The following is a 22,306-nucleotide window of genomic DNA, read 5'->3' as shown; positions in this document are numbered from 1 at the left end:
AAGTGCTTGGCAGCTGCAGCCTCCTCTCCATTGCTTGGGAAACTGGGAAGCTTCCTCGTAAAGCTCTCGTAATAAATGAACAATAGCTGCTGTAGCCTCCCATAGATTATGAGAAGAAAGTATGTGTGGTTAAATGTTCTTCATGATTATTCATGGCACAAGTTGTTCCAGCAAAATATGAACAATTTTAATAGATTATTTTTGAAGTCATTGGCTGTGATTAATTTTTGATGGTTTTCCATCCCCTCCCTCTCTCTGGCCTTTGTAGTGAAAGATTAGCTTTATTTTTCACATATACATTGTGACATGCATCATTTGTGTCAAATCACTCAGCAGGGGTTGTGTTGAGGGCAGCCCAGTGTGTCGCTGTGGTTCCAGTGCCAACGTAGCATGCCCACAACCTACTAACACTAGCCTGTATGTCCTTGGAATGTGGCCAGAAACCGGAGCACCCGCAGGAAACCCATGTGGTCATAGGGAGAACATACAAACTCCTTGTGCAACTGGGAATCGAACCCTGATCTTAAAGCTGGTGTTATAAAGTATTGTGTTAACCACCCCACTACCATGCTGCCTATGTATACACACAGTAGTGTACATGTGGACTTACACAGCATTAATGTATGTCTAATGCTCATTTATGCATTCATTGCTGGTGAGACCGACAGTTATAGAACATAAAACAGTACGAGACAGAAACTCGGCCCACAATGTCTGTGTCCAACACAGGGCCAAATCTAACAAAATTCCTTCTGCCTGTACATAATCCTGATCTCTCCTTCCCTACGTAACTATGCCTGTCTAATACCCACTATTGTGTCTGCTTCCACCATCACCCCAATAGCCTATTCCAGGCACCCATCTGTGTACATATTTAAAATAAACTGTACGTAGGTGACCAGAACTACACACAAGACTCCAAATTCAGCCTCACCAACATCTTGTACAATTTCAACATAACATCTCCTTTAAACTTTCCATCCCTTTCATCTTAAATGCGTGTCCTTCAGTACTTCACACTTCTACCCTGGGTAAAATATCCTGACGGCCCCACTATTTCTACCTCTCCTTATTTTGTAGGCTTCTGTCTAGTATTGAAGATGGCAGTGAGCCGTTGCCTTTTACAGGTGTTGTCATTGTGGGAGCAGACATTTAATTTTGCAGAGGGTGTGTTATGAAAGGGATTTTTCATCTTACCACTCCTGTATTACCCCACCCTGCCCCACTCCGCCCAACCAATTCAGGAGCCTGAAAGTTGTAGGGTATTAATTGTTCCAGGTCAGGCATTGTCAATGGAGAGGAATAAACAATCAACGTTTCAGGCTGAGACCCTTCATCAGGATTGGAAAGGAAGGGGAAAGAAAGTTGCAGACAATCAACCAACGTGCAAGGGAAGACAAATGGTGCAAAAATAAATAAGTAGATGAATAAATACAAACATAAATAAATGACTGAGAACATGAGTCGTTGAGTCCTCGAAAGTGAGTTTGTAGGTTGTGGAATCAGTTCAGATTTGAGGTGAGTGAAGTTATCCATGCTGCTTCAGGAGCCTGATAGTTGAAGGGTATTGGTTGTTCCTGAATCTGGTGGTGTAGGACCCAAAGACTCCTGTATCTCTGGCCAGATAGTAGTAGCAAGAAGAGAGCATGGTCTGGATGGTGTGGGTCCTTGGTGATGGAGGCTGCATTCTTGTGTCAGTATTGCTGGCAAATGTGCTCAGTGGTGGGGAGAGATTTGCCTGTGTGTACAGAAGTGGAGAGAGTGAGCAATTTCAAGTTCCTGGGTGTCAGTAGTTCTGAGGATCTAACCTGGTCCCAACATATCAATGCAGCTATAAAGAAAGCAAGATAGCGGCTATATTTCATTAGGAGCTTGAAGAGATTTGGTTTGTCACTTAAAATACTCAAACTTCTACAGATGTACTGTAGAGAGCTTTCTGACTGTGTGCATCACCATCTGGTATGGGGGTGCTGCTGTACAGGATCAAAGGAAGCTACAGAAAGTTGTAAATTAGTCAGGGTACTATCCAAGACCTCTTCAAGGGGCAGTACCTCAGAAAATTAATGTCCATTATTAAGGATGCCCATCACCCAGGACATGCCCTCTTCTCATTGTTATCATCAGGAAGGAGGTAAGGCACACACTCAGTGATTCAGGAACAGTTTGTTCTCCTCTGCCATCCAATTTCTAAATGGACATTGAACCCATGAACACTACCTCACTTTTTTAAAATCATTTCTGTTTTTGCACTACTATTTTTAATTTAACTATTTAATATACACATATATACTTACTATAATTCAATTTTTTTCTATATTTGTCATGTATTGCATTGTGCTGCTGCTGCTGTTAAGTTAACAAATTTCAAGACATATGCCAATGATATTAATTCTGATTCTGATGGACTGAACCAGTTGTGAATGTGGTCCAATTACTAACTGCCACAATAGATTAATTACAGTTATTAGGCTGCTAATCTAGAGAAACCGATTTTAAATCCCACTGAGGCTGAGAATTTGAACTCGACAAAGTGTCGTAAAGCACTTGTGCTTAACCCAGTATTTTAAGTGAGAAGGGGGTATTGACTAATTCATATGGTCTCAGAAACAAGCCAATCTTTGAACTCTGTATTCAAATATCCGAGGTTAAAGCAGTTATCTGCAAGGCAAGTAGCTAGCAGAAGGCAATGGCTGTTTCTCCTGAATCTGCTTTGAGGTTACAACAGCACCTTTGATACTGGAAACAAACAGGACCTGTGGAAATTTGGCACTTGTCACCTGCTGAAATGTGACTGGTTCATGTTTTGTAATCTGATTTTTGTTGTCTGAACTTTACACACTGCTTCTCAAATAAACTTAATACGCTTAAATAAGCTCATTAACCAAATAAACTCCCTGAACAATGAATGTACAGAATTAGGTATATTTAGTAGTTCAGAGAGTGAAATGGTTAATTCTCCAGGTCAGTGACTTGTTACAACATCATGTGGGTACACAGAGGTTTTTTTTTTAAAAACGCACAGTTCATAATGAGTTGCTATGCCCTGGTGGTTTTTTTCTAGTAATTGTGCAGTGTTGTTGACTCTGGAGGGATTCAGAGGTCACCAAATCTTTGCTTGCTCTGGAGTTGGAGCACCTGTACTCTGTGAAACACGTGACCTATCCCTCAATGGGGATGGTTTCCGCTGTTTGGTATCAATTTTTCCCCCTATTGCACACGAATCATCCTTATTCTGAGTGGATTTCCCATGCTCAGTGGATGCAGTTGGGCAAATAAGGACCAAGGATTGTAGGAGCCCAGCAGTATTTCTGGTGGAATGTGCAGTTTGGGATGGTGATGGAGGCTAATATGATAGGGATACTCAAGAGGTAAATCATATAGGGACATGAACATAGATCAGCACAGTATGGGGCCTTCAGTCCATTATGTTGTGCCAACATATGGAAATCTACTTTACCGTCAAACTAACCCTTCCTTCCAACTCAGCCTTCCATTTTTCTTAGACACATGAACCTCTGTGAGGACCTGTTGTACCAGCCTCTACCACCACCCCTGGCAGTGTATTCTAGGCACCTACCACTTTAAAACCTACCTCCTGATATCTCCGCTAAACTTCCCTCCACTCTCCTTAAATGTATGTCCTGTGGTATTTGCCATTGCTGCCCAGAGAAAAAGGTGCTGGCTGTCCAATGTGTCTATGCCTCAGTTTTACACAACTATCAAGTCACCCCTCATTGCCCTTTGCCGCAAGAGAAAAGCCCCAGCTCGCTCATCCTATCCTCATAAGACATGTCATCTAGTCCAGTCATCGTCGTCCCTGTAAATCTCCTCTGCACCCTCCCCAAAGGTTTCACATCCTTCCCATAGTGAGGCAACCAGAGCTGAAATGAATGTCGAGTAGTTGGAGGGATATGGACACTGAGGGATTGGCAGAGGGATTAGTTTCATTGAGTATTTAGTTACTAACTGAACCAAACGGCCTGTTACTGTGCTGTACTGTTCTATTTTGTAGGTGAGGATTACATTAGGGCTTAGAATTACAGGGTGTCCCTGCGAATGCTTCAGCATTTTGATGGGATGGACTGGCTGTTCGCAGGGGTTAGAATTGAATTGTACAACACAGAAACACACCCCTTTTGTCAACAGAAACTGCATCAATTTGCTCTCATTAATCACTCACCTATGCTTGGGGCAAATTTCATGTGTCAGTTAACTCATCAGTTTGCATATCTTTGGGATGCAGGAGGAAACTGGAACACCTGGAGGAAATTCACCTGTCACGGGGAGAATTTGAGTGGAGTTTGCACAGAGTCTCTGAGGTCAGGATTGAACCTGTGTCTTTGAAGCAGTGGGGCAGCAACTGTGTCACTGTTTGTGTTGGCACCTATCCAGTGAGGGATGGTGGGAAGTCCCAAGGAATATACACTGTGGCCACTTTATTAGGTACATCTGTTCACCTCGTTAATGCAAATATATATTCAGCAACTCAATGTAAAACCAAAAAAAAAGATGATGATATGGCCAAGAGGTTCAGTTGTTGTTCAGACAAATATCAGAATGGGGAAGAAACATGATCTAAGTGGCTTTGATTGTGGAATGAATGATTATTGGTGCCATATGGGGTGGTTTGAGTATTTCAGAAACTGTTGATATCCTGGGATTTTCATTCTCCAGAGTTTACAGAGAATGGTGTGAAAAAGCAAACAACATCCAGTGAGTGGCAGTTCTGTGGGTGAATATGCCTTGCTAACGAGAATGGCCAGGCTGCTTCAAGCTGACAGCAAGGCGACAGTAACTGAATTAACCACGCGTTACAACATTGATTTGCGGAAGAGCATCTGAACGCTCAGCATGGCGAACCTTGAAGTGGACGGGCTACATTAGCAGAAGAGCACGAACATACACTCAGTGGCCACTTCATGAGTTACTGGGTAACTCTCAATGTGGCTGCTGCTGAGTGTATATGTTGAGGTAGGGGTGGGATGGAAATCTGCAGAGGATGTGATTCTGTTATTTTTAACTGCTCCCAACAAGTGGATTCAAGCTTCCCAAAGTTTAATCTACCTCCATCTATCATTTGTAGAGTTGCTGAATAGTACATAATGGAAACAGGCCATTTGGCCCATCTGGTCTATGTCTAACCATAGCATACCCCTTGTAGTCCCAGTTGCCTGTGTTTGGCCCATAACCCTCCATGTACGTATCCAAATACCTTTTAACTGTTACAGTTGTACCTGTTCACTTCCTCTGGCAGCTCACCCCAGGTATTCATTAGCCTTTCTGTAAAGAAGCTACAATTGATGCCTTTTTTGTTATAGGTGCCCTTTACTAGAAGTCGGCTGAATTGGAAACCACAGTTTCAGTGGGAGGGTGGGTCAGAATACAATACCCTTTTGTTTCACATGAAGAATGAGATTTATCTGGGCTAAATTTCAGGAAGTAAACGTAATCCACTGAGCCTGCTGTACGTGGAGTGCAGCTTTACTCATAATGCAGTGTTTGGCTCTGAGCTCTCTGCTGAAGTGGACAGATTTGCACATGGCTGCAAATTTGGGAAATACTTTGTCAAATCGCCCCTGTGAAGAGGAGCAGAATTCAGATTTCAGGTCAATGACCTTGTGGCAGAACTAGTGCAACTTCAGAATGGGAGAATTAAGTTAGTAAGAGGAAGTGACAATAAAAAGCTGCATCCATAGTCTCCTCAATGGTATCCCATTTCCATTTCGACCTGTCCGACCACGGCTGCCTCTACTGCCACAATGAGACCACTCTGTTTGGTGGATCAATACCTCATCTGGGCAGCCTTCACTGTGACAGCATGAACATTGACTTTTTGAACTTCTGTTAGTTTCTCCCTGCTCCCCCTCTCTCTTTTTCCATTTCCCATTCTGGCCCTCTTCTTACCCCTTTTCTCCTTACCTGCCCATCACCTCCCTTTGGTGCCCCTCCTCCTTCCCTTTCTCTCATAGACTACTCTCCTGCCCTATCAGGTTCCTTCTTCAGCCCTTTATCTTTTCCACCGATCACCTCCCAGCTTTTCACAGCAACCTCCCCCCTTCCCTCACACACCCACCTTTCCCCTCACCTGGTCTCACCTATCACCTGCCAACTTGTACTCCTCCCCTCTCCCCACCTTCTTTTTCTAGCTTCTTCCTGCTTCCTTTCCATTTCTGTTGTTGGGTCTTGGCTCAAAACATTGACTGTGTGTTCCCCATTCCCCTCCATAGGTGCTGCTTGGCCTGCTGAGTTCTGCTTGCATTTTGCATGTTGCTTTGGATTTCCAGCATTGGCAGAAACTGTTGTGCTTATACATTTGGGCTGGATTTTCTTCAGCTTTTAGACTAGTGGTTGCCAGAGGCAATCATTTCAACTCAACCAGCCACATAATTACGGCTATCAGAGTTCGGCTATCTCCTGAGGTGCGATGTTTCTCCCCCTTCTGACACCCTAAGGTTTTTGGTCATCGACTACACACTGGTTGGGAGTTGTGATGGAATGCTCTATACTAACTAGGACGAGTGCAACTCCCAAGAAACATAGAAAACCTACAGCACAATACAGGCTGTTTGGCCCACAATGCTGTGCCGAACATGGACTTACTTTAGAAATTACTTAAGGGTTACCCATAGCCCTCTGCTATGGAAAAGCTCACTGCTATTTATTTGTTTGTTTTTATTGCAGATCATAGTAATTTGTTATGTCTTCACTGCACTGCTGCTACAAATTACAGATTTCACCACATATGTCACTGACAATAAGCCTGATTCTAATTCTGACTGCTGCTGTCTGTGTGGAGTTTTCACGTTCTCCCTTTGACTGTGTGGGTGCTCCACTCCTCTCCACCATTGAGTTCTGCATCAGAGGACGGTATCCATCATCCAGGACATGCCCTCTTCTCATTATAACCATCATGGAGGAGGTAGAGGAGCCCAGTGGCCCACACCCAATGATTCAGGAACAGCTTCTTCTCCTCTGCCCTCAGATTTCTGAATGGTCCATGAAACCATGAACACCACCTCACTATTCCTTCTGCTGTGTTCATATATTTTTGTGATTTGTGGTACCTTTGTCTTTGCTGCTGCAAAACAAGTATAACATCATCTGAGGTTCTGTGTTGATCAGGGTCAACCATGGAAGTCATGTCCCAGCTGTCTACGTGACAAACAAGCCAGGGCAGTACGATATGGAGAGCAGGCTGTTGCCCATGCAGTAGGCTCCCCTCTCTACGGAGACCAGTTACAGTTGGTTCCAGCAACATTGCAGGAATTGCTGGTCAGTGTTGAACTCAAGACTGCCTTAGGGTCTACAGTTCTGGATTTTTCCTCAGGATTTACTCCCAAAGCCTTCCCCCTGAGTGGGTATAACTACAGGCAGTGGAGGTTTAAGATCAGAGTTTTTCTTCTCCTAGATGAGCTGCCCACTACCATGACAACATTATGTAGGCTACTGATAATAAATCTGATCCTGCTAATCTAAAAGGCTCCCATAGAGTAAATAAATCTGGGGGGGGGGGGTGCGCAGTAGGGGTAGGGTAGTTAATGGGCAGAGCAAAAGCACAAGGCGAGTGAATCCAGGTGAGGGAGGGAAGGTGGGAAAGATGTGAGAATTTGGGAGGTGATAGTTGGAAGAGACAAAGGGCTGAAGAAGGAATTCAGAAGGTTTACTGATTAACCTGCTTTTACTCAATGGAGAAAGGACACTTTGACCTATTGAATTTTGACCTACCTCCTGTTTTCTGTACAGATAAGTTAGTTGTGAAACTTTTTTAAAAGTTTGCCTGAATAAAGGTAATTCTGCAATGTATTCAGTGAATGTGCTCAGTATTTGTACCTGACTGCAAAATGCCTTCAGGTGAAAGTGTGAATCAATGGGTTGATATTGTGACCAAGAAGGTCGATTTTAGTAAGTGACTATCCGATACGCATGAGCTACTTTGATGCAAAGGATCGATTCTGACACAAGAACACAGATCTCTGCAAACTGAAGCTAAAACAAACTGTCAGAAGAATTCTACGACACATGAGATTTTGCAGATGCTGGAAATCTGGATCAACATGCACAAAACGCTGGAGGAACTCAGCAGTTCAGAAGATGATTCCTGATGGAGGGTCTTGGCTGGAAACATCGACTCTTTATTCCTCTCCATAGATGCTGCCTGATTTGCTGAGCTCCTCCAGCACTTTGTGTGTTGCTCCAGATTTTCAGTGTCTACAGTCATGTTGGAGGAACTCTGTATCGAGTAGTATCTGTTGGGTGGGTGGGGTTGGTAGAAAAGAACTGTATCAGGATTGGAGTCTCAACCTGAAATGTCCACCATCCCTCTGCTTCCACAGACCCACCGAGTTCCTCAGGCAGTTTGTTTTTTGTTCTCTGTTATGGTTGTTGATTCACACAAGCTTCTTCTCTTAGCTGAACGTGGCACATCTAGCAATGTAGCACCCCTTCAGTACTGTTAAGAATACAACAGTTCAAAACAAATTTATCATCAAAATACTTATATGTCACCATATCCTACCCAGAGATTCATTTTCTTGTGGGCATTCACAGTGGAGCAGAGAGTTACCAAGGAATCAATGAAAAACTACACATAAACAAAGATTGACAAACAACAAATGTGTAAAGGAAGACAAAATGCAGAAATGAAATTAAGTAAGTAAATAAATAATACTGAACATGTAGAGTCCTTGAAAGTGAGTCCATAGGTTGTGGAGTCAGTTGAGAGTTGAGGTGAGTGACGTTATCCACAGCTGAAGGTTGGAGGGTAATAATTGTTGCTGACCCTGTTGGAGTGGGACCCAAGGGCTCCTGCATCTCCTGCCTGATGCATCAGCAAGAAGAAAGCATGTCCTGGATGTTAGGGTTTCTTGATTGTCCCCCAAAATACATGTATGTCACTGTGAGATTTATTTTCTTGCAGGCATTTACAGGAAAAAATACAATAGAAAACTACACATGAACAGACAAAGACTGATAAACAATTAACGTGCAAGAGAAGACAAACTGCTCTGGAGAATCAACCATGCATGCCAGTAGTACAGGAGGACTTGAACCACTGAGCTGTTCACTTGGACGTGAATGCAGTTGTCTGCCGGACTTGCTCCTTTGCCCATTTAACTTCCTTTAGATTCGGAATCAAAGAGCTCACCCACCCCAGACATTCGCTCTTCTCCCCCTCTCCCGGCGGGCAGAAGATACAAAAGCCTCAAAGCATGTCTCAGCGGTCTCAAGGACAGTTTCTATCACACTCTTGAAAGGGCTCACAATCTACCTTGTTATATCTTGTGTTTATCGTTTGCCTGTACGGCACTCCATAACACCGTACGACCGTAGTCAAAGTCAGGCTCAATGTCACTGACACACGTATGTCATGAAATTTGTTGTTTTGCAGCAGCAGTACAGTGCAGCATATAAAAAATGAACTATAAATTACAATAAGAAACGTATATAAAGATTAAATTAAGTAGTGCAGATAGAGGGCAAAGATAGTGAGTTAGTTTTCATGGTTTTTTTCATTGTTCATTTATAAATCTGATAGCAGAGGGGAAGAAGCTGTTTCTAAAACACTTGAGAGTGTGTCTTCAGGCTCCTATGCATCCTTCCTCGTGATAGCAATGAGAAGAGGGCGTGTCCTGGGTGATGGGTGCTGCCTTCTATCGAAGATACAGTACTGTGCAAAAGTCTTAAGCACATATATGTAGCTAAGGTGTCTAAAACTTTTGCACAGTACTGTGCATTACATATTTCAAGTTACCAAATAACACTTAATATTGCTGACCTAATACAAAGCTAAGTACGCTTAATTCTGCTTCCCAACAAACTTCCTATTTTAACCAATGTACGGTACTGTGCAGAAATCTAACGTATAACCCTAGTTATATGTATGTGCTTTTGCACAGTACTGTAGCTTCTATTGAGAGACCGTTCTTTTGATAATTTTTACTCTTTATTCTGCATTGTTATTGTTACCTTATTCTAGCCCAACGCACTGTGTAATGATTGAACTGTATAAACAGCATGTGAGACGAGCTTTTCTCTGTGTCTTGATGCATGACAATAATAATAAACCATTATCAATTGTTGCATCGACTCTTCAGTTGCCCCTAATCTCTCTCTGTCGGATTCCTACAAGGGGTCCTGTCTTGGGGCAGTGCGTCTGAGTTGTATGGGTAGTTGGTTTATTACTGTCACAGGTATTGAGATATGATAGATAAACATTTTTTTCCGTGTTGTCCGGACAGATGTAGACTACTTTCTAAATGGAGAGAGAATTCAGAAATCAGAGGTGCGAAGTGGCTTGGGAGCCCTAGTACAGGTTTCCCTATCGGCTAACCTGGAGGTTGTAAGGAAGGCAAATGCAATGTCAGCATTCATTTCCAGAGGTCTGGAATATAAAAGCAAGGATGTAATGCTGAGGCTTTAAGACGGAGTACTGTGAGCAATTTTGGGCTCTATCTAAGAGAGGATGTGATGGCATGGGGGCTGGGGTCTACAAGAATAATCCCAGGGATGAAAGTGTTAACGTATGAGGAGTGTGTGACGGTTCTGGGCCTGTACTCGCTGCAGTTCAGAAGAATTGGAACAGGCTCATCAAAACCTACTGATTATTGAAAGGCCTAAATAGAGAGGACGTGGAGAGGTTGCTTTCAATAGTGGGAGAGTCTAGGATCAGGGTCTAGCCTCATAGTAGGTGAATGTCCCACTCCAGTCAATCTCTGCGTGTATCTTGATATTCAATGTAAATGCTTTGTGAGTTTGCAGACGGCACAAAGGTTGATGGTGTTGTGGATCATGTAGAAAGTTGCTGTATGTTACAACGGGACATTGATAAGGTGGAGAACTGGGCTGAGAAGTGGCAGATGGGGTTCAATCTGGAAAAGAGTGAAGTGATTCAATTTGGAAGATTGAACCTAATGGCAGGATACAGTGTTAATGGTAGATTTTTAGAATTATGAAGGAACAGAGGCATCTTGGAGTCCACGCCCATAGATTCCCTCAAAGTTGTTGTGCAAGTTGATAGGGTGGTTACAATGACACGGTGCTTTGGCCTTCATTAGTTAGGGAATTGAGTTCAAGAGAAGCGAGGTAATATTGCAGCTCTATAAAACTGATCAGATCACACTCGGAGTATTGTGTTTGTTTCTGGTCACCTCATTACAGGAAGGATGTGGAAGCATTGGAGAAGAGATTGATCAGGATGCTGCCTGGATTAGAGAGCATGTTTTAATGAGGAAAGGGCGAGTGAGCTCAGACTTTCCTCTTTGAAGTGAAGGAGGTTGAGAGCTGTCATGATGTAGGTGTATAAGATTACGAGAGGCATAGACAGAGTGGACAGCCACAGTGACATTGGTCAATACGAGAGGACATAATTTTAAGGTGATCTTAAGATAATGTCAGAGGTAGGTTTTTTTTAATGCAGATTGGCATGAGCACCCCACTGCTGGGGTGGTAGTAGAGGCAGATACATCAGGGACACTTAAGGGACTCTCAGACACTTAGATGAAAGAAAAATGGAGGGCTACATGGGATGGAAGTGTTAGATAGACCTTGGTTAAAAGGTCGGCCAATAATATGGACACACGAGCCTCTACCATGCTGTACTGTTCAATGCCCTATGTTCTATGTTTCCATAAGGCCATTACTGACTGTTCTCGACTCCAGTATGGGCCCAGTGTGCGCAGTCTCCCCTCTTTTGAGAATCCCCACCTTCCCAGGAAATAATCCTTCCAAACACAAGATCAGTTCTTCATCTGGTAAGGGTACCGAACTTGTACAAAATGTTCCAGGTGTGATTTCACCTGGGATATAATTCCATATAATTGCAGTACGACGTCCTTAATCTTGTTTGTAAATCCTCCTGCTGAATAGGCCAGTGTATCATTCACCTGCTGTGCCTACATGTAAGTTTGTTTGATTTGTGTTCTGGCATTCCCAAGTCACTTTTAAGCACGGACGGCCTTTACATCTGTCACAGTTTTTATGTAAATAAAATAATTTGCCTCTGTATGGGTTGCATGGTAGCATACCGGCTAGTGTAGTGCTTAACAGTGCCAGCAATAAGATTCAATTCTGGCCATTTTATGTTCTCCCCATGACCATGCGGGTTTCTTCTGACTGTTTCAGTCTCCCCCCACATTCCAAAGACGTACAGATACAAATACCCTAGCAGGGAAGACAGTGGAACAACAATGGCAGGTATTTCTGGGAATAATGCAGAAGGTGCAGGATTGGTTCATTCCAAAGAGGAAGAAAGATCCTAAGGGGAGTAAGGGGCGGCCATGGCTGACGAGGGAAGTAAAGGGCAGTATAAAAATAAAAGAGAAGTATAACATAGCAAAGATGAGCGGGAAACCGGAGGACTGGGAAGCTTTTAGAGAGCAGCAGAAGATAACAAAAAAGGCAATATGCCAAGAAAAAATGAGGTACGAAGATAAACTAGCCAAGAATATAAAGGAGGATAGTAAAACCTTCTTTAGGTATGTGAATAGCAAAAAAATAGTTAAGACCAAAATTGGGCCATTGAGGATGGAAACGGGTGAATTTATTATGGGGAACAAGGAAATGGCAGATGAGTTGAACAGGTACTTTGGATCTGTCTTCACTAGGGAAGACACAAACAATCTCCCAGATGTAATAGTGGCCAAAGGAACTAGGGTAAAGGATGAACTGAAGGAAATTTATATTAGGCAAGAAACAGTGTTGGATAGACTGTTGAGTCTGAAGGCTGATAAGTCCCCGGGACCTGATGGTCTGCATCCCAGGGTACTTAAAGAGGTGGCTCTAGAAATCGTGGACACATTGGTAATCATTTTCCAATGTTCTATAGATTCAGGAACAGTTCCTGCTGATTGGAGGGTGGCTAATGTTGTCCCACTTTTAAAGAAAGGAGGGAGAGAGAAAACAGGGAATTATAGACCGGTTAGCCTGACGTCAGTGGTGGGAAAGATGCTGGAGTCAATTATAAAAGAGCAAATTATGACACATTTGGATAGCAGTAGAAGGGTCAGTCCGAGTCAGCATGGATTTATGAAGGGAAAATCATGCTTGACTAATCTTCTGGAGTTTTTTGAGGATGTAACTATGAAAATGGACAAGGGAGAGCCAGTGGATGTAGTGTACCTGGACTTCCAAAAAGCTTTTGATAAAGTCCCACATAGGAGATTAGTGGGCAAAATTAGGGCACATGGTATTGGAGGCAGAGTACTGACATGGATTGAAAATTGGCTGGCTGGCTGACAGGAAACAAAGAGTAGCGATTAACGGGTCCCTTTCGGAATGGCAGGCTGTGACCAGTGGGGTACCGCAAGGTTCGGTGCTGGGACCACAGCTGTTTACAATATACATTAATGATTTAGATGAAGGGATTAAAAGTAACATTAGCAAATTTGCCGATGACATAAAACTGGGTGGCAGTGTGAAATGTCAGGTGGATGTTATGAGAATGCAGGGTGACTTGGACAGGTTGGGCGAGTGGGCAAATGTATGGCAGATGCAGTTTAATGTGGATAAATGTGAGGTTATCCACTTTGGTGGCAAGAACAGGAAGGCAGATTACTATCTCATTGGAGTCAAGTTAGGAAAAGGGGAAGTACAACGAGATCTAGGTGTTCTTGTACATCAGTCAATGAAAGCAAGCATGCAGGTACAGCAGGCAGTGAAGAAAGCTAATGGCATGCTGGCCTTTATAACAAGAGGAATTGAGTATAGGAGTAAAGAGGTCCTTCTGCAGCTGTACAGGGCCCTGGTGAGACCCCACCTGGAGTATTGTGTGCAGTTTTGGTCTCCAAATTTGAGGAAGGACATTCTTGCTAATGAGGGAGTGCAGCGTAGGTTCACAAGGTTAATTCCCGGAATGGAGGGACTGTCATATGTTGAAAGATTGGAGCGACTGGGCTTGTATACACTGGAATTTAGAAGGATGAGAGGGAATCTGATTGAAACATATAAGATTATTAAGGGATTGGACACACTGGAGGCAGAAAGCATGTTCCCGCTGATGGGTGAGTCCAGAACTAGAGGCCACAGTTTAAGAATAAGGGGTAGGCCATTTAGAACAGAGATGTGGAAAAACTTTTTCACCCAGAGAGTGGTGGATATGTGGAATGCTCTGCCCCAGAAGGCAGTGGAGGCCAAGTCTCTGGATGCATTCAAGAGAGAGTTAGATAGTGCTCTTATAGATAGCGGGGTCAAGGGATATGGGGAGAGGGCAGGAACGGGGTACTGATTGTGAATGATCAGCCATGATCACAGTGAATGGTGGTGCTGGCTAGAAGGGCCAAATGGCCTACTCCTGCACCTACTGTCTATTGTCTATTGTATAGGTTAGGGTTAGTAAGTTGTGGGCATGTTATGTTGGCAGTGCAAGCATGGAAACACTTGCGGGCTGCCCCCAGCACATCCTTGGACGGTGTTGGTTAATGATGCAAACAACGCATTTCACTGTTTGTTTTGATATCTCAATGTAGATGTGACAAATAAAGCTAATCTCAATAAGGAATCTATTTTTCACCATGGCAGGAAAGAGATGTAATGAGGCAGATGTTGGGCAGCGGAAACCAAGACCCTTATTGGTGTAAGAATTAAATTCCAGGACAGAGGAGGTTTGCAGTTGGATTGAAGGAACTTTCAGAAATGGAGGGATGAGGTTTTGCAGGAATTCCTGAAAAATGAGGGTGAGAATTTTAATATCACAGGGCTTAACTAAGAACCAATATGATTCCGCAAGCGCAAGATGATAGGTGAATGAGACAATTCAGGTTTGGACATGGGCCGCTGAACATTGGGTGACCTTGAGTTTGTACAGAACTGAACGATGGGGGATGATAGAGAGCCAGTTGGTGCTTGAGGCAGGGAGGGTTTGGCCAAAGGATTCAGGATTGAAGATAGTTTTGTAGCGCCCTGGGCCGCTGTGTCCTGGTCGAGGGAGCTCACCACGTAGCAGTAACGGGTGTCCTCTGAGGTTATCTGCCGAACGTGGAATTGGGCTTGTGCTTGCTGGAACCATAGGTGAGGTCGCAGTGTCCAGAAGCTTGGCAGTTTCAACGAAACCACATGAACAGATGCGGCGTCGGTCATCTCCGGTCCAAAAATCGTTTGGACCGTCGGGGTCACCAATTGTAGCGGTGTGCTACACGCAGCGCTAAAATAATGACACGGAGTCGGTAAACTGCAATCAAAGATAATTTTATTCGAACTTCACAGCCTTGTTTTAAAGCCTCCCTCATCCCGCTCCCCCCCCGGGCGCGGATGCTCCAAGAGACACGTACTCACAAACCCGCCCCCAGGCTTTTCTCCCTTTGTTGTGGACCTGGCCTTTGTGCCTGCACGCTGGCTAATTGTGAGCCAGTTCGAGTGTGCTAGGAAGTGGGTCGCCACAGTTTATTATCATACTTCAGTACATGGGTGTGAAGGAGAATGAAATCATTGTTCCTCAGACTCCAGTGTAGCATAAAAACACACAATAAACATAAAAATGAAACAATAAAAACACTATAAATATAAAGCAATCCTAGAAAGCAACGTACAAGTAACTTTTATATGCATTGGCCGTACTGTATGTGCGTAAAGTGTTACTAGGTGACGTGTATGTAGTGGAGTTGGGGTGGGTTAATGGGTGGAGGTGTTGATCAGCCTGGCGGTTTGGGGGAAGTAACTGCTTCTGAATCTCGTGGTCTGGGTGTGGATGCTGTGTAGCCTCTTCCCTGATGGGAGTGGGACAAACAGTCCATGAGCAGGGTGGGTGGGATCCTTCATGATATTACTGGCCTTTTCCCAGACCCTCTCTGTACCTATGTCTGTGATGGCAGGTAGGCTGGTGCCGGTGATGCGCTGGGCTGCTTTTAACTACCCGATGTAGAGCCGTCCTGTCTGCCACAGTGCAGGTTCCATACCCCACAGTAATGCAGTCCATCATCTGAACAGGTTCAGAGATGGCCGTTACTGTTGTGACGATGTAATAATAGATCAAGATTATTGTCGAAGGCATACCTAACCTGGGTATAAAGGCCGTGATAATCAGTTTTTGGCAGCAGGAAGCACAGTTCATTACAAACATAAGTTAACATAAAATAAATTATAAATAGCTTACACAACAATTGAAATAAAGCTCATTATCATTGACATACTGTGTAAGACATAGGAGCAGAATTAGGCCATTCAATCTGTTGAGTCTGCTCCACCATTCCATCATGGCTGATCAGTTATCCCTCTCAATCCAATTCTCCTGTCTTCTCTCTGTAACCTTTGACTCCCTGATTAATCAAGAACCTAACAACCTTGCCTTAAAAATACCCAATGACTTGGCCTACACAGGAAATCAATTCCACAAATTCACCTCCCTCTGGCTAGAGAAATTATTCCTCATCTCTGTTCTAAATGGATGTCCATCAGTTATAAAGCATGCCCTCGGGTCCTAGATACCCCCACAGTAGGAAACATCCTCTTTTTCCAGACTTTTCAATATTTGATAGGTTGCAATGAGATCTGCCTTCATTCTTCTAAACTCCAGTGAGTACAGGCCCAGAGCATTCAAATGCCGTTCATATATTAACCCTTTCATTCTCAGAATCATTTTTGTGAATCTCCCCTGGACCCTCTCCAATGCCAGCACATTTTTTCTTGGATAAGGGCCCAAAACTGCTCACTGTACTACAAGTGTAAAGCCTCAGCAATGCATCCTTGTTTTTGTATTCTAGTCCTCTTGAAATGAATGGTAACGCTGCATTTGCCCGACTTACCACTGACTCAACCGTCAGGTTAACTGCCAAGTCTCCTTGCACCTCTTGTTTTGAATTTTCTCCCCATTTAGAAAATAGTTTATGCCCTTATTCCTTCTGCCAAAGTGTGTGACCATGCACTTCCCTCCATTATACTCCATCTGCCACTCCTTGGCCCATTCTCCCAATCTAACTCCTGCAGATGCCCTGTTTCCTCAACACTACTTGCCCCTCTACCTATCTGTATCATCTGCAAACTTGGCCACAACGCCATGAATTCCTTCATCCATATCATTGACATACAACATGGAAAGAAATGGTCCCAACACTGAACACCGTGGTGCACCACTAGTCACCAACAGCCAACCAGAAAAGGCCCGCTTTATTCCCACTCTATGCCTCCTGAAAGTCGGCCAATCTTCTATCCATGATACCTTTCTTATAGTGTCATGGGCTTATTAAGCAGGCTCGTGTGTTTGTCAAAGGCCTTCTGAAAATCCAAATAAATAATATCCACTGACTCTTTGTCCTCAAAGAATTCCAACAGATTTGTTAGGTGAGATTTCCCATTTAGGAAACCACGTGCTGACTTTGGCTTATTTTTTCATGTGCCTCCAAGTGCCCTGGAACCTTATCCTTAATAGTAGATTCCAATATCTTTCCAATCACTGGTCAGGCTAACTGGCATATAATTCCCTTTCTTTTGTCTCCCTCTCTTCTTGAAGAGTGGAGTGATATTTGCAATTTTCCAGTCCTCAGGAACCATTCCAGAATCTAGTGACTCTTGAAAGATCATTGCTAATGCTTGCACAATCTCTTCAGCTACTTCTTTCAGAGTTCTGGGATGCAGTCCATCTGGTCCAGGTGACTTATCTACGTTCAGGCTTTTCAGCTTCCCAAGCACCTTCTCCTTAGTAGTAGAAACTATACGCAGTTCAGCCCCCGATACTCTTGCACTTCTGACATTCTGCTAGTGTCTTCCACAGTGAAGACTGATGCAAAATTCCTGTAAGTTCCTCTGCCTTTCTTTGTCCCCCATATTACCTCTCCAGCGCCATTTTCTAGTGGTCCAATATCTACTCTTTATATATCAGTAAAAAAGTTTGTATCCTCTCATTGGCTAATTTTTCTTCATGTTTCATCTTTGGCTGGCTACAACTCAGACTCTTTTGAGTTAGTGGTGGAGAGGAGGTCACTAAGCAAACTGCTATCCATTATGGACAATCTGGCACATCCTCTCCATGACCCACTGAATAAACTGCGTAGCTCCCTTTTGAACAGATTCATTCAGCTCCGCTGTCACAAGGATCATTACAGAAAATCTTTCCCACCAAATGTAATAAGCATACACAATAGTTCATCTCTGTGCGACAGGAGAACGAGAACACACATCATAGTACAATAGTCTTTGTTTTATTATTTTGCACATTATTGCACATTGGCAAGTAATTATTCTGTATATTATTATTCTGTACTTTTGTTAAGTCTGCCCACTGCTAAGTGTGATTTTAAATGTTGCTGCTGTAACAAAAGAATTTCCCACTCGGGATCAATAAAGTGTTATTATTATTTTCTCTCTTTATTACTTTTTAGTTGCCTGCTGATGGTTTTTAAAAGCTACCTGTCCTTGCTATATTCTTGCTATATTATATGCCCTCTCTTTTGCTTTTATGCTGGCTTTGACTTACCTTGTCAGCCATCCCTCATCCTTTCTATAAAATACTTATTCATCTTTGAGATGTGTCTTTCCTACACCTTCTGAATATTCCCAATAAACTGCTGATTTCTTTGCTAGTGACCCCTTCCAATCCCCTTTGGCCAGCTCCTCCCTCGTGCTTCTGTAATTCCTTTTACTCCACTGTAATACTGACACGTTCCGTTTTACCTTCTCCTTCTCAAACTGCAGGGTGAATTCTATCACTTTATGGTTACTGCCTCCTAAGGATTCCTTTACCTTAGCTTTCCTAATCGAATCTGGGTCATTACATAACACACAATCCAGAAATGCCATTCCCTAAGTGGGCTAGTAGGGTGATGTCATGGGTGAGAGATGACACATATTGTTCATAAAAGAAACTGTTGTACATAATTCACAAACACGTCATTGAGTTGTTGTGTTCACTTTAAGAGACAGTGTCTGACATAATGATACCAGTATAAGGTGATAGCTTTTGGTGTGTAGGTAAAGGAAGTTACATAATGGGATCATGTATGATTCATTACCAACACCCTTTCAGAGCAATGCTTCCTATGTGACACTGACGCTCACGTGAGTGTGCTGCCAGCATCGACCATTGTTTATAAGGCAGAGAACGACGGATTTGTGGTGGAGGCCACTAACGACTGCAGGATCCGGGCTTATGGTTAACGACACATGATGCTCTGCTTCAGTGGATTACGCTACACATGGAACTTTGCAATGGCTAAAATTGTTATACCTCTGCTCGCCGCAGACTTCCTGTGTGCCAACGGGCTGTTAATAGATCTTAAGAGCTGCCAGCTTGTGGATACAAAGGTCATTACCTGGTACCCCCTGTAAGTTCCCCACGATGACTGTCCAGCGCATGCACTGCCACATGTGAATTCCCCAAACCTAACCAAGCCATACTTTCCCACTACAGTCACAAAGCATGGGGTCGAGCAGCAGACTTCCACCACTGGCTCACCGGTTCACACCCGTGCACATAGTCTGGACTCAGAAAAGCTGTCCAGCGCGAGGGCTGAATTTTCTAACATGGAAATGCTTGGCATTGTACACAGGTCGAAAAGCTCTTGGATTTCACCCCTCCATGTAGTCCCTAAGTCTGTAAAAGAAGTAAAGGGATTTTGTTAAGCACATAAAATGACTCTCACATGTTTTATTCGCAAATTCCTACAGGCTCAACCGCAAGCTGATCTAGAAAGCCATCTTGTAGGCATTCTACAAATTCCCTCTCTTGGAGAAGCCCATCAAAGTGTTGTGAAAGGTGTTGTTTTTTATAATTAGAAAATCATCAAAAATAAACATAATGACATTAATATTGATGATGAGAAAGAAGAAAAGTATCTGGTTTGATGCAGGCAGACTTGTCTCTTATCTGAGGGGTTAAAACTGGCCTAGATACTGAGGGGGAAAAGGGGCCATCTCCAGTCTGCCTCCATTCAATCTGTTCTGACCACTGGAGGGTGGCCTCTGTTTGAGGCTTCATGAGCAGTCCCACCATAGGGACTATGTATCTCTCCTCCAGTGCCCAACCTCCTCCTCATTCACCCATGGTCTTCTCTCCTTTCCTGTCAGATTCCTTCTTCAGCCCTTTAACTCTTCCAGCTATCATCTCCCAGCTTCTCACTTCATTCTTCCCTTCTTTTCCCTCACCCTGTCTCACCTATTAACTGTCAGCTCGTTCTCCTGCCCTGGCCTTCCCTTCCATCTTCTTATTTTGGCTTCTTCCTCCCCCACTTCCCAGTCGTGAAGAAGGATCTTGGCCAAAATGTTGCCTGTTTAATCCCTTCTGTAGATGCTGCCTGACCAGGTGAGTTCCTCTGACATTTTGTATGTGTTGCTCGACCATAGGGCACTCAGTACTCCTTCAGCTCTGCGTTAGAAGTTTAGCTGAGACTGTGTTTCTGGAGTGAGATGTGAACGCACACAGCCTCCCAACAGTGGCTAGAGTGTACCAACAGAGCCACAATCATGTCAGCAAAACAGTATATCCACCTCACTGGACTAAAGGAATGATTTGTAGCCATTAGCTTTGGGCTGAGTGATGTAGAGAGTGCAGCAAAGGTTGGAGACAGCCATGCTCATGAGTCCTGATGAAGGGTCCTAGCCAGAAACGTCAACTCTTTAGACCATAACACACAGGAGCAGAACTAGACCAATCAGCCTATCGAGTCTGCTCCACCATTCCATCAAGCTGATTTATTACCCTCCTTAATCCCATTCTTCTGCCTTTTCTGTGTAACTTTTGACACTCTTACTAATCAAGAACCTATCAACCTCTGCTTTAAATATTCTCGGTGACTTGGTCTTCGCAGTCTCTGTGCCAATGCATTCCACAGATTCACCAGCCCCTGGCTGAAGAAATTCCTCCTCATCCCTGTTCCAAAGGGACATCCTCATATTCTAAGGTTGTGCCCTCTTTTTGCCTCTCCATGCTGCCTGACCTGCTGAGTTCTTCCAGCATTTTGTGTGTGTTGCTCTGGATTTTCAACATTTGCAGAATCTGGTGTGGTTATTAATTATCTTGTTCCTTTATGTTGTCCTTTACAGGGAATGTGCCGGAGGAGCTGAGGGAGCCATTTTACACTGACCAGTATGACCAGGAGCACATCAAGCCTCCGGTCATCCGCCTGCTGCTGTCCTCGGACATCTACTGCCGGGTGTGTGGTCAGACGCTGCCACGGGATGAGCTCGGTCCGCCGCAGGATAACACGGCTGTTCTGCAGGCTCTGCTGCGGAGAGGACTCCAGGTGAAAGACCAGGAGGTGGTAGTGACCGAGGCGGATCTCCGAAAGAAGCCCATCAAAATGGTAAGTATTGAATGCGCCGACTGGAGGCAAAGGAGGATTAGATGTATGTCCCCTGGTACAATCTAATGCATACTGTAGCTACTTTAGACCCTGGTTATTTTACGTCGGTTGTCTCCGTACTGTCACCCATTGTTTGCCATTCCTGTTCCTTGCTTCCTGAAGTCATTCGTTTAACTTGCGCATAAATAACACAAGAGATGTTTTCATTGAGGTGCCTTTCTCCAACAAGACCTTTCCCAATATCCTGTAGCAATCTGATTGGAATAAATTAGGAAGTTGGTTTATATTGCCAGCTGGGTTATGGGTGTATGTTATGGTCAGCCAGGCTCGCTGTTATGCTGTATCTCTAAATAAATCAATTGCTGCTGATGTGAGGGCAAGAATCTGACCAATGATGTGCTGCTAGAGACCACGCTCTCACATAAGATCAATTGGTAATTAGTTTATTATTGTCACCTGCACTGAGGAACAGTAATAAGCTTGTCTTATTATATCATCCATGCAGATAAGTTCATTAACGTGCACTGAGATTGTACAAGGGGAAACAATGGCAGAATAAAGTATTACAGTTACAGAGAGAGTGCAGTGCAGGTGGGCAATAAAGTGTGAGGTCAGGAGTCCACTTTAGGGAATGGGGGAATACAACTGGTGGCCAATACACTTTACTTCAGTGACTAACGATGACCTTGCCTGAATTATTGGAACAGTCAGAAGTAAATGAAGGATGATTCTTCAGGACCCAAGACTGACCATGTGCAGTGTTTCCCTTCAGTTTTATACCTCCTTTGATTTCAGTTGTTCACCATCTCTCTCTCCTCTGATCTTTTCCTCTTAGCCAAATGTTATCTGCTGTTATTTCCCCTGTTATCCCTCTTTCCCTATCCATCCGTATCCTCTTGATTTTGATAATCTCCTTTGTTTTTCTGCTTCTATCAAATTGGCAGCGTGGTAGTGTAGCGGTCAGCTGAATGCTTTACAGTGATCAAGGTTCAATTTCCGCTACTGTCTCTGTGACCGCGTGGGTTTCCCTCCTGATGCTTCCGTTTCTTCCCATATTTCAAAGACGTGCGGGTTAGGGTTAG

The 22,306-nt window shown here is 43.7% G+C and overlaps 1 protein-coding gene across 5 annotated transcripts in view; it reads left to right on the top strand.

The window, feature by feature from the left end:
- The window catches only part of camsap3 (calmodulin regulated spectrin-associated protein family, member 3), a 290,431-nt gene that overhangs the window by 72,066 nt on the left and 196,059 nt on the right, over positions 1-22,306 (top strand). For all 5 annotated transcript variants that reach the window (XM_073069025.1, XM_073069024.1, XM_073069022.1 and 2 more), the window contains exon 2: positions 20,965-21,224. In XM_073069025.1, the coding sequence (XP_072925126.1) occupies positions 20,965-21,224 (260 nt within the window). The remainder of the gene's footprint in view (positions 1-20,964; positions 21,225-22,306) is intronic.

This window comes from Hemitrygon akajei, chromosome 16, assembly GCF_048418815.1.
Source record: "Hemitrygon akajei chromosome 16, sHemAka1.3, whole genome shotgun sequence".
Classification (NCBI taxonomy): domain Eukaryota; kingdom Metazoa; phylum Chordata; class Chondrichthyes; order Myliobatiformes; family Dasyatidae; genus Hemitrygon; species Hemitrygon akajei.
The sequence above is the reverse complement of the archived record's forward strand: the minus strand, read 5'-3'. Positions and strand labels throughout refer to the sequence as shown.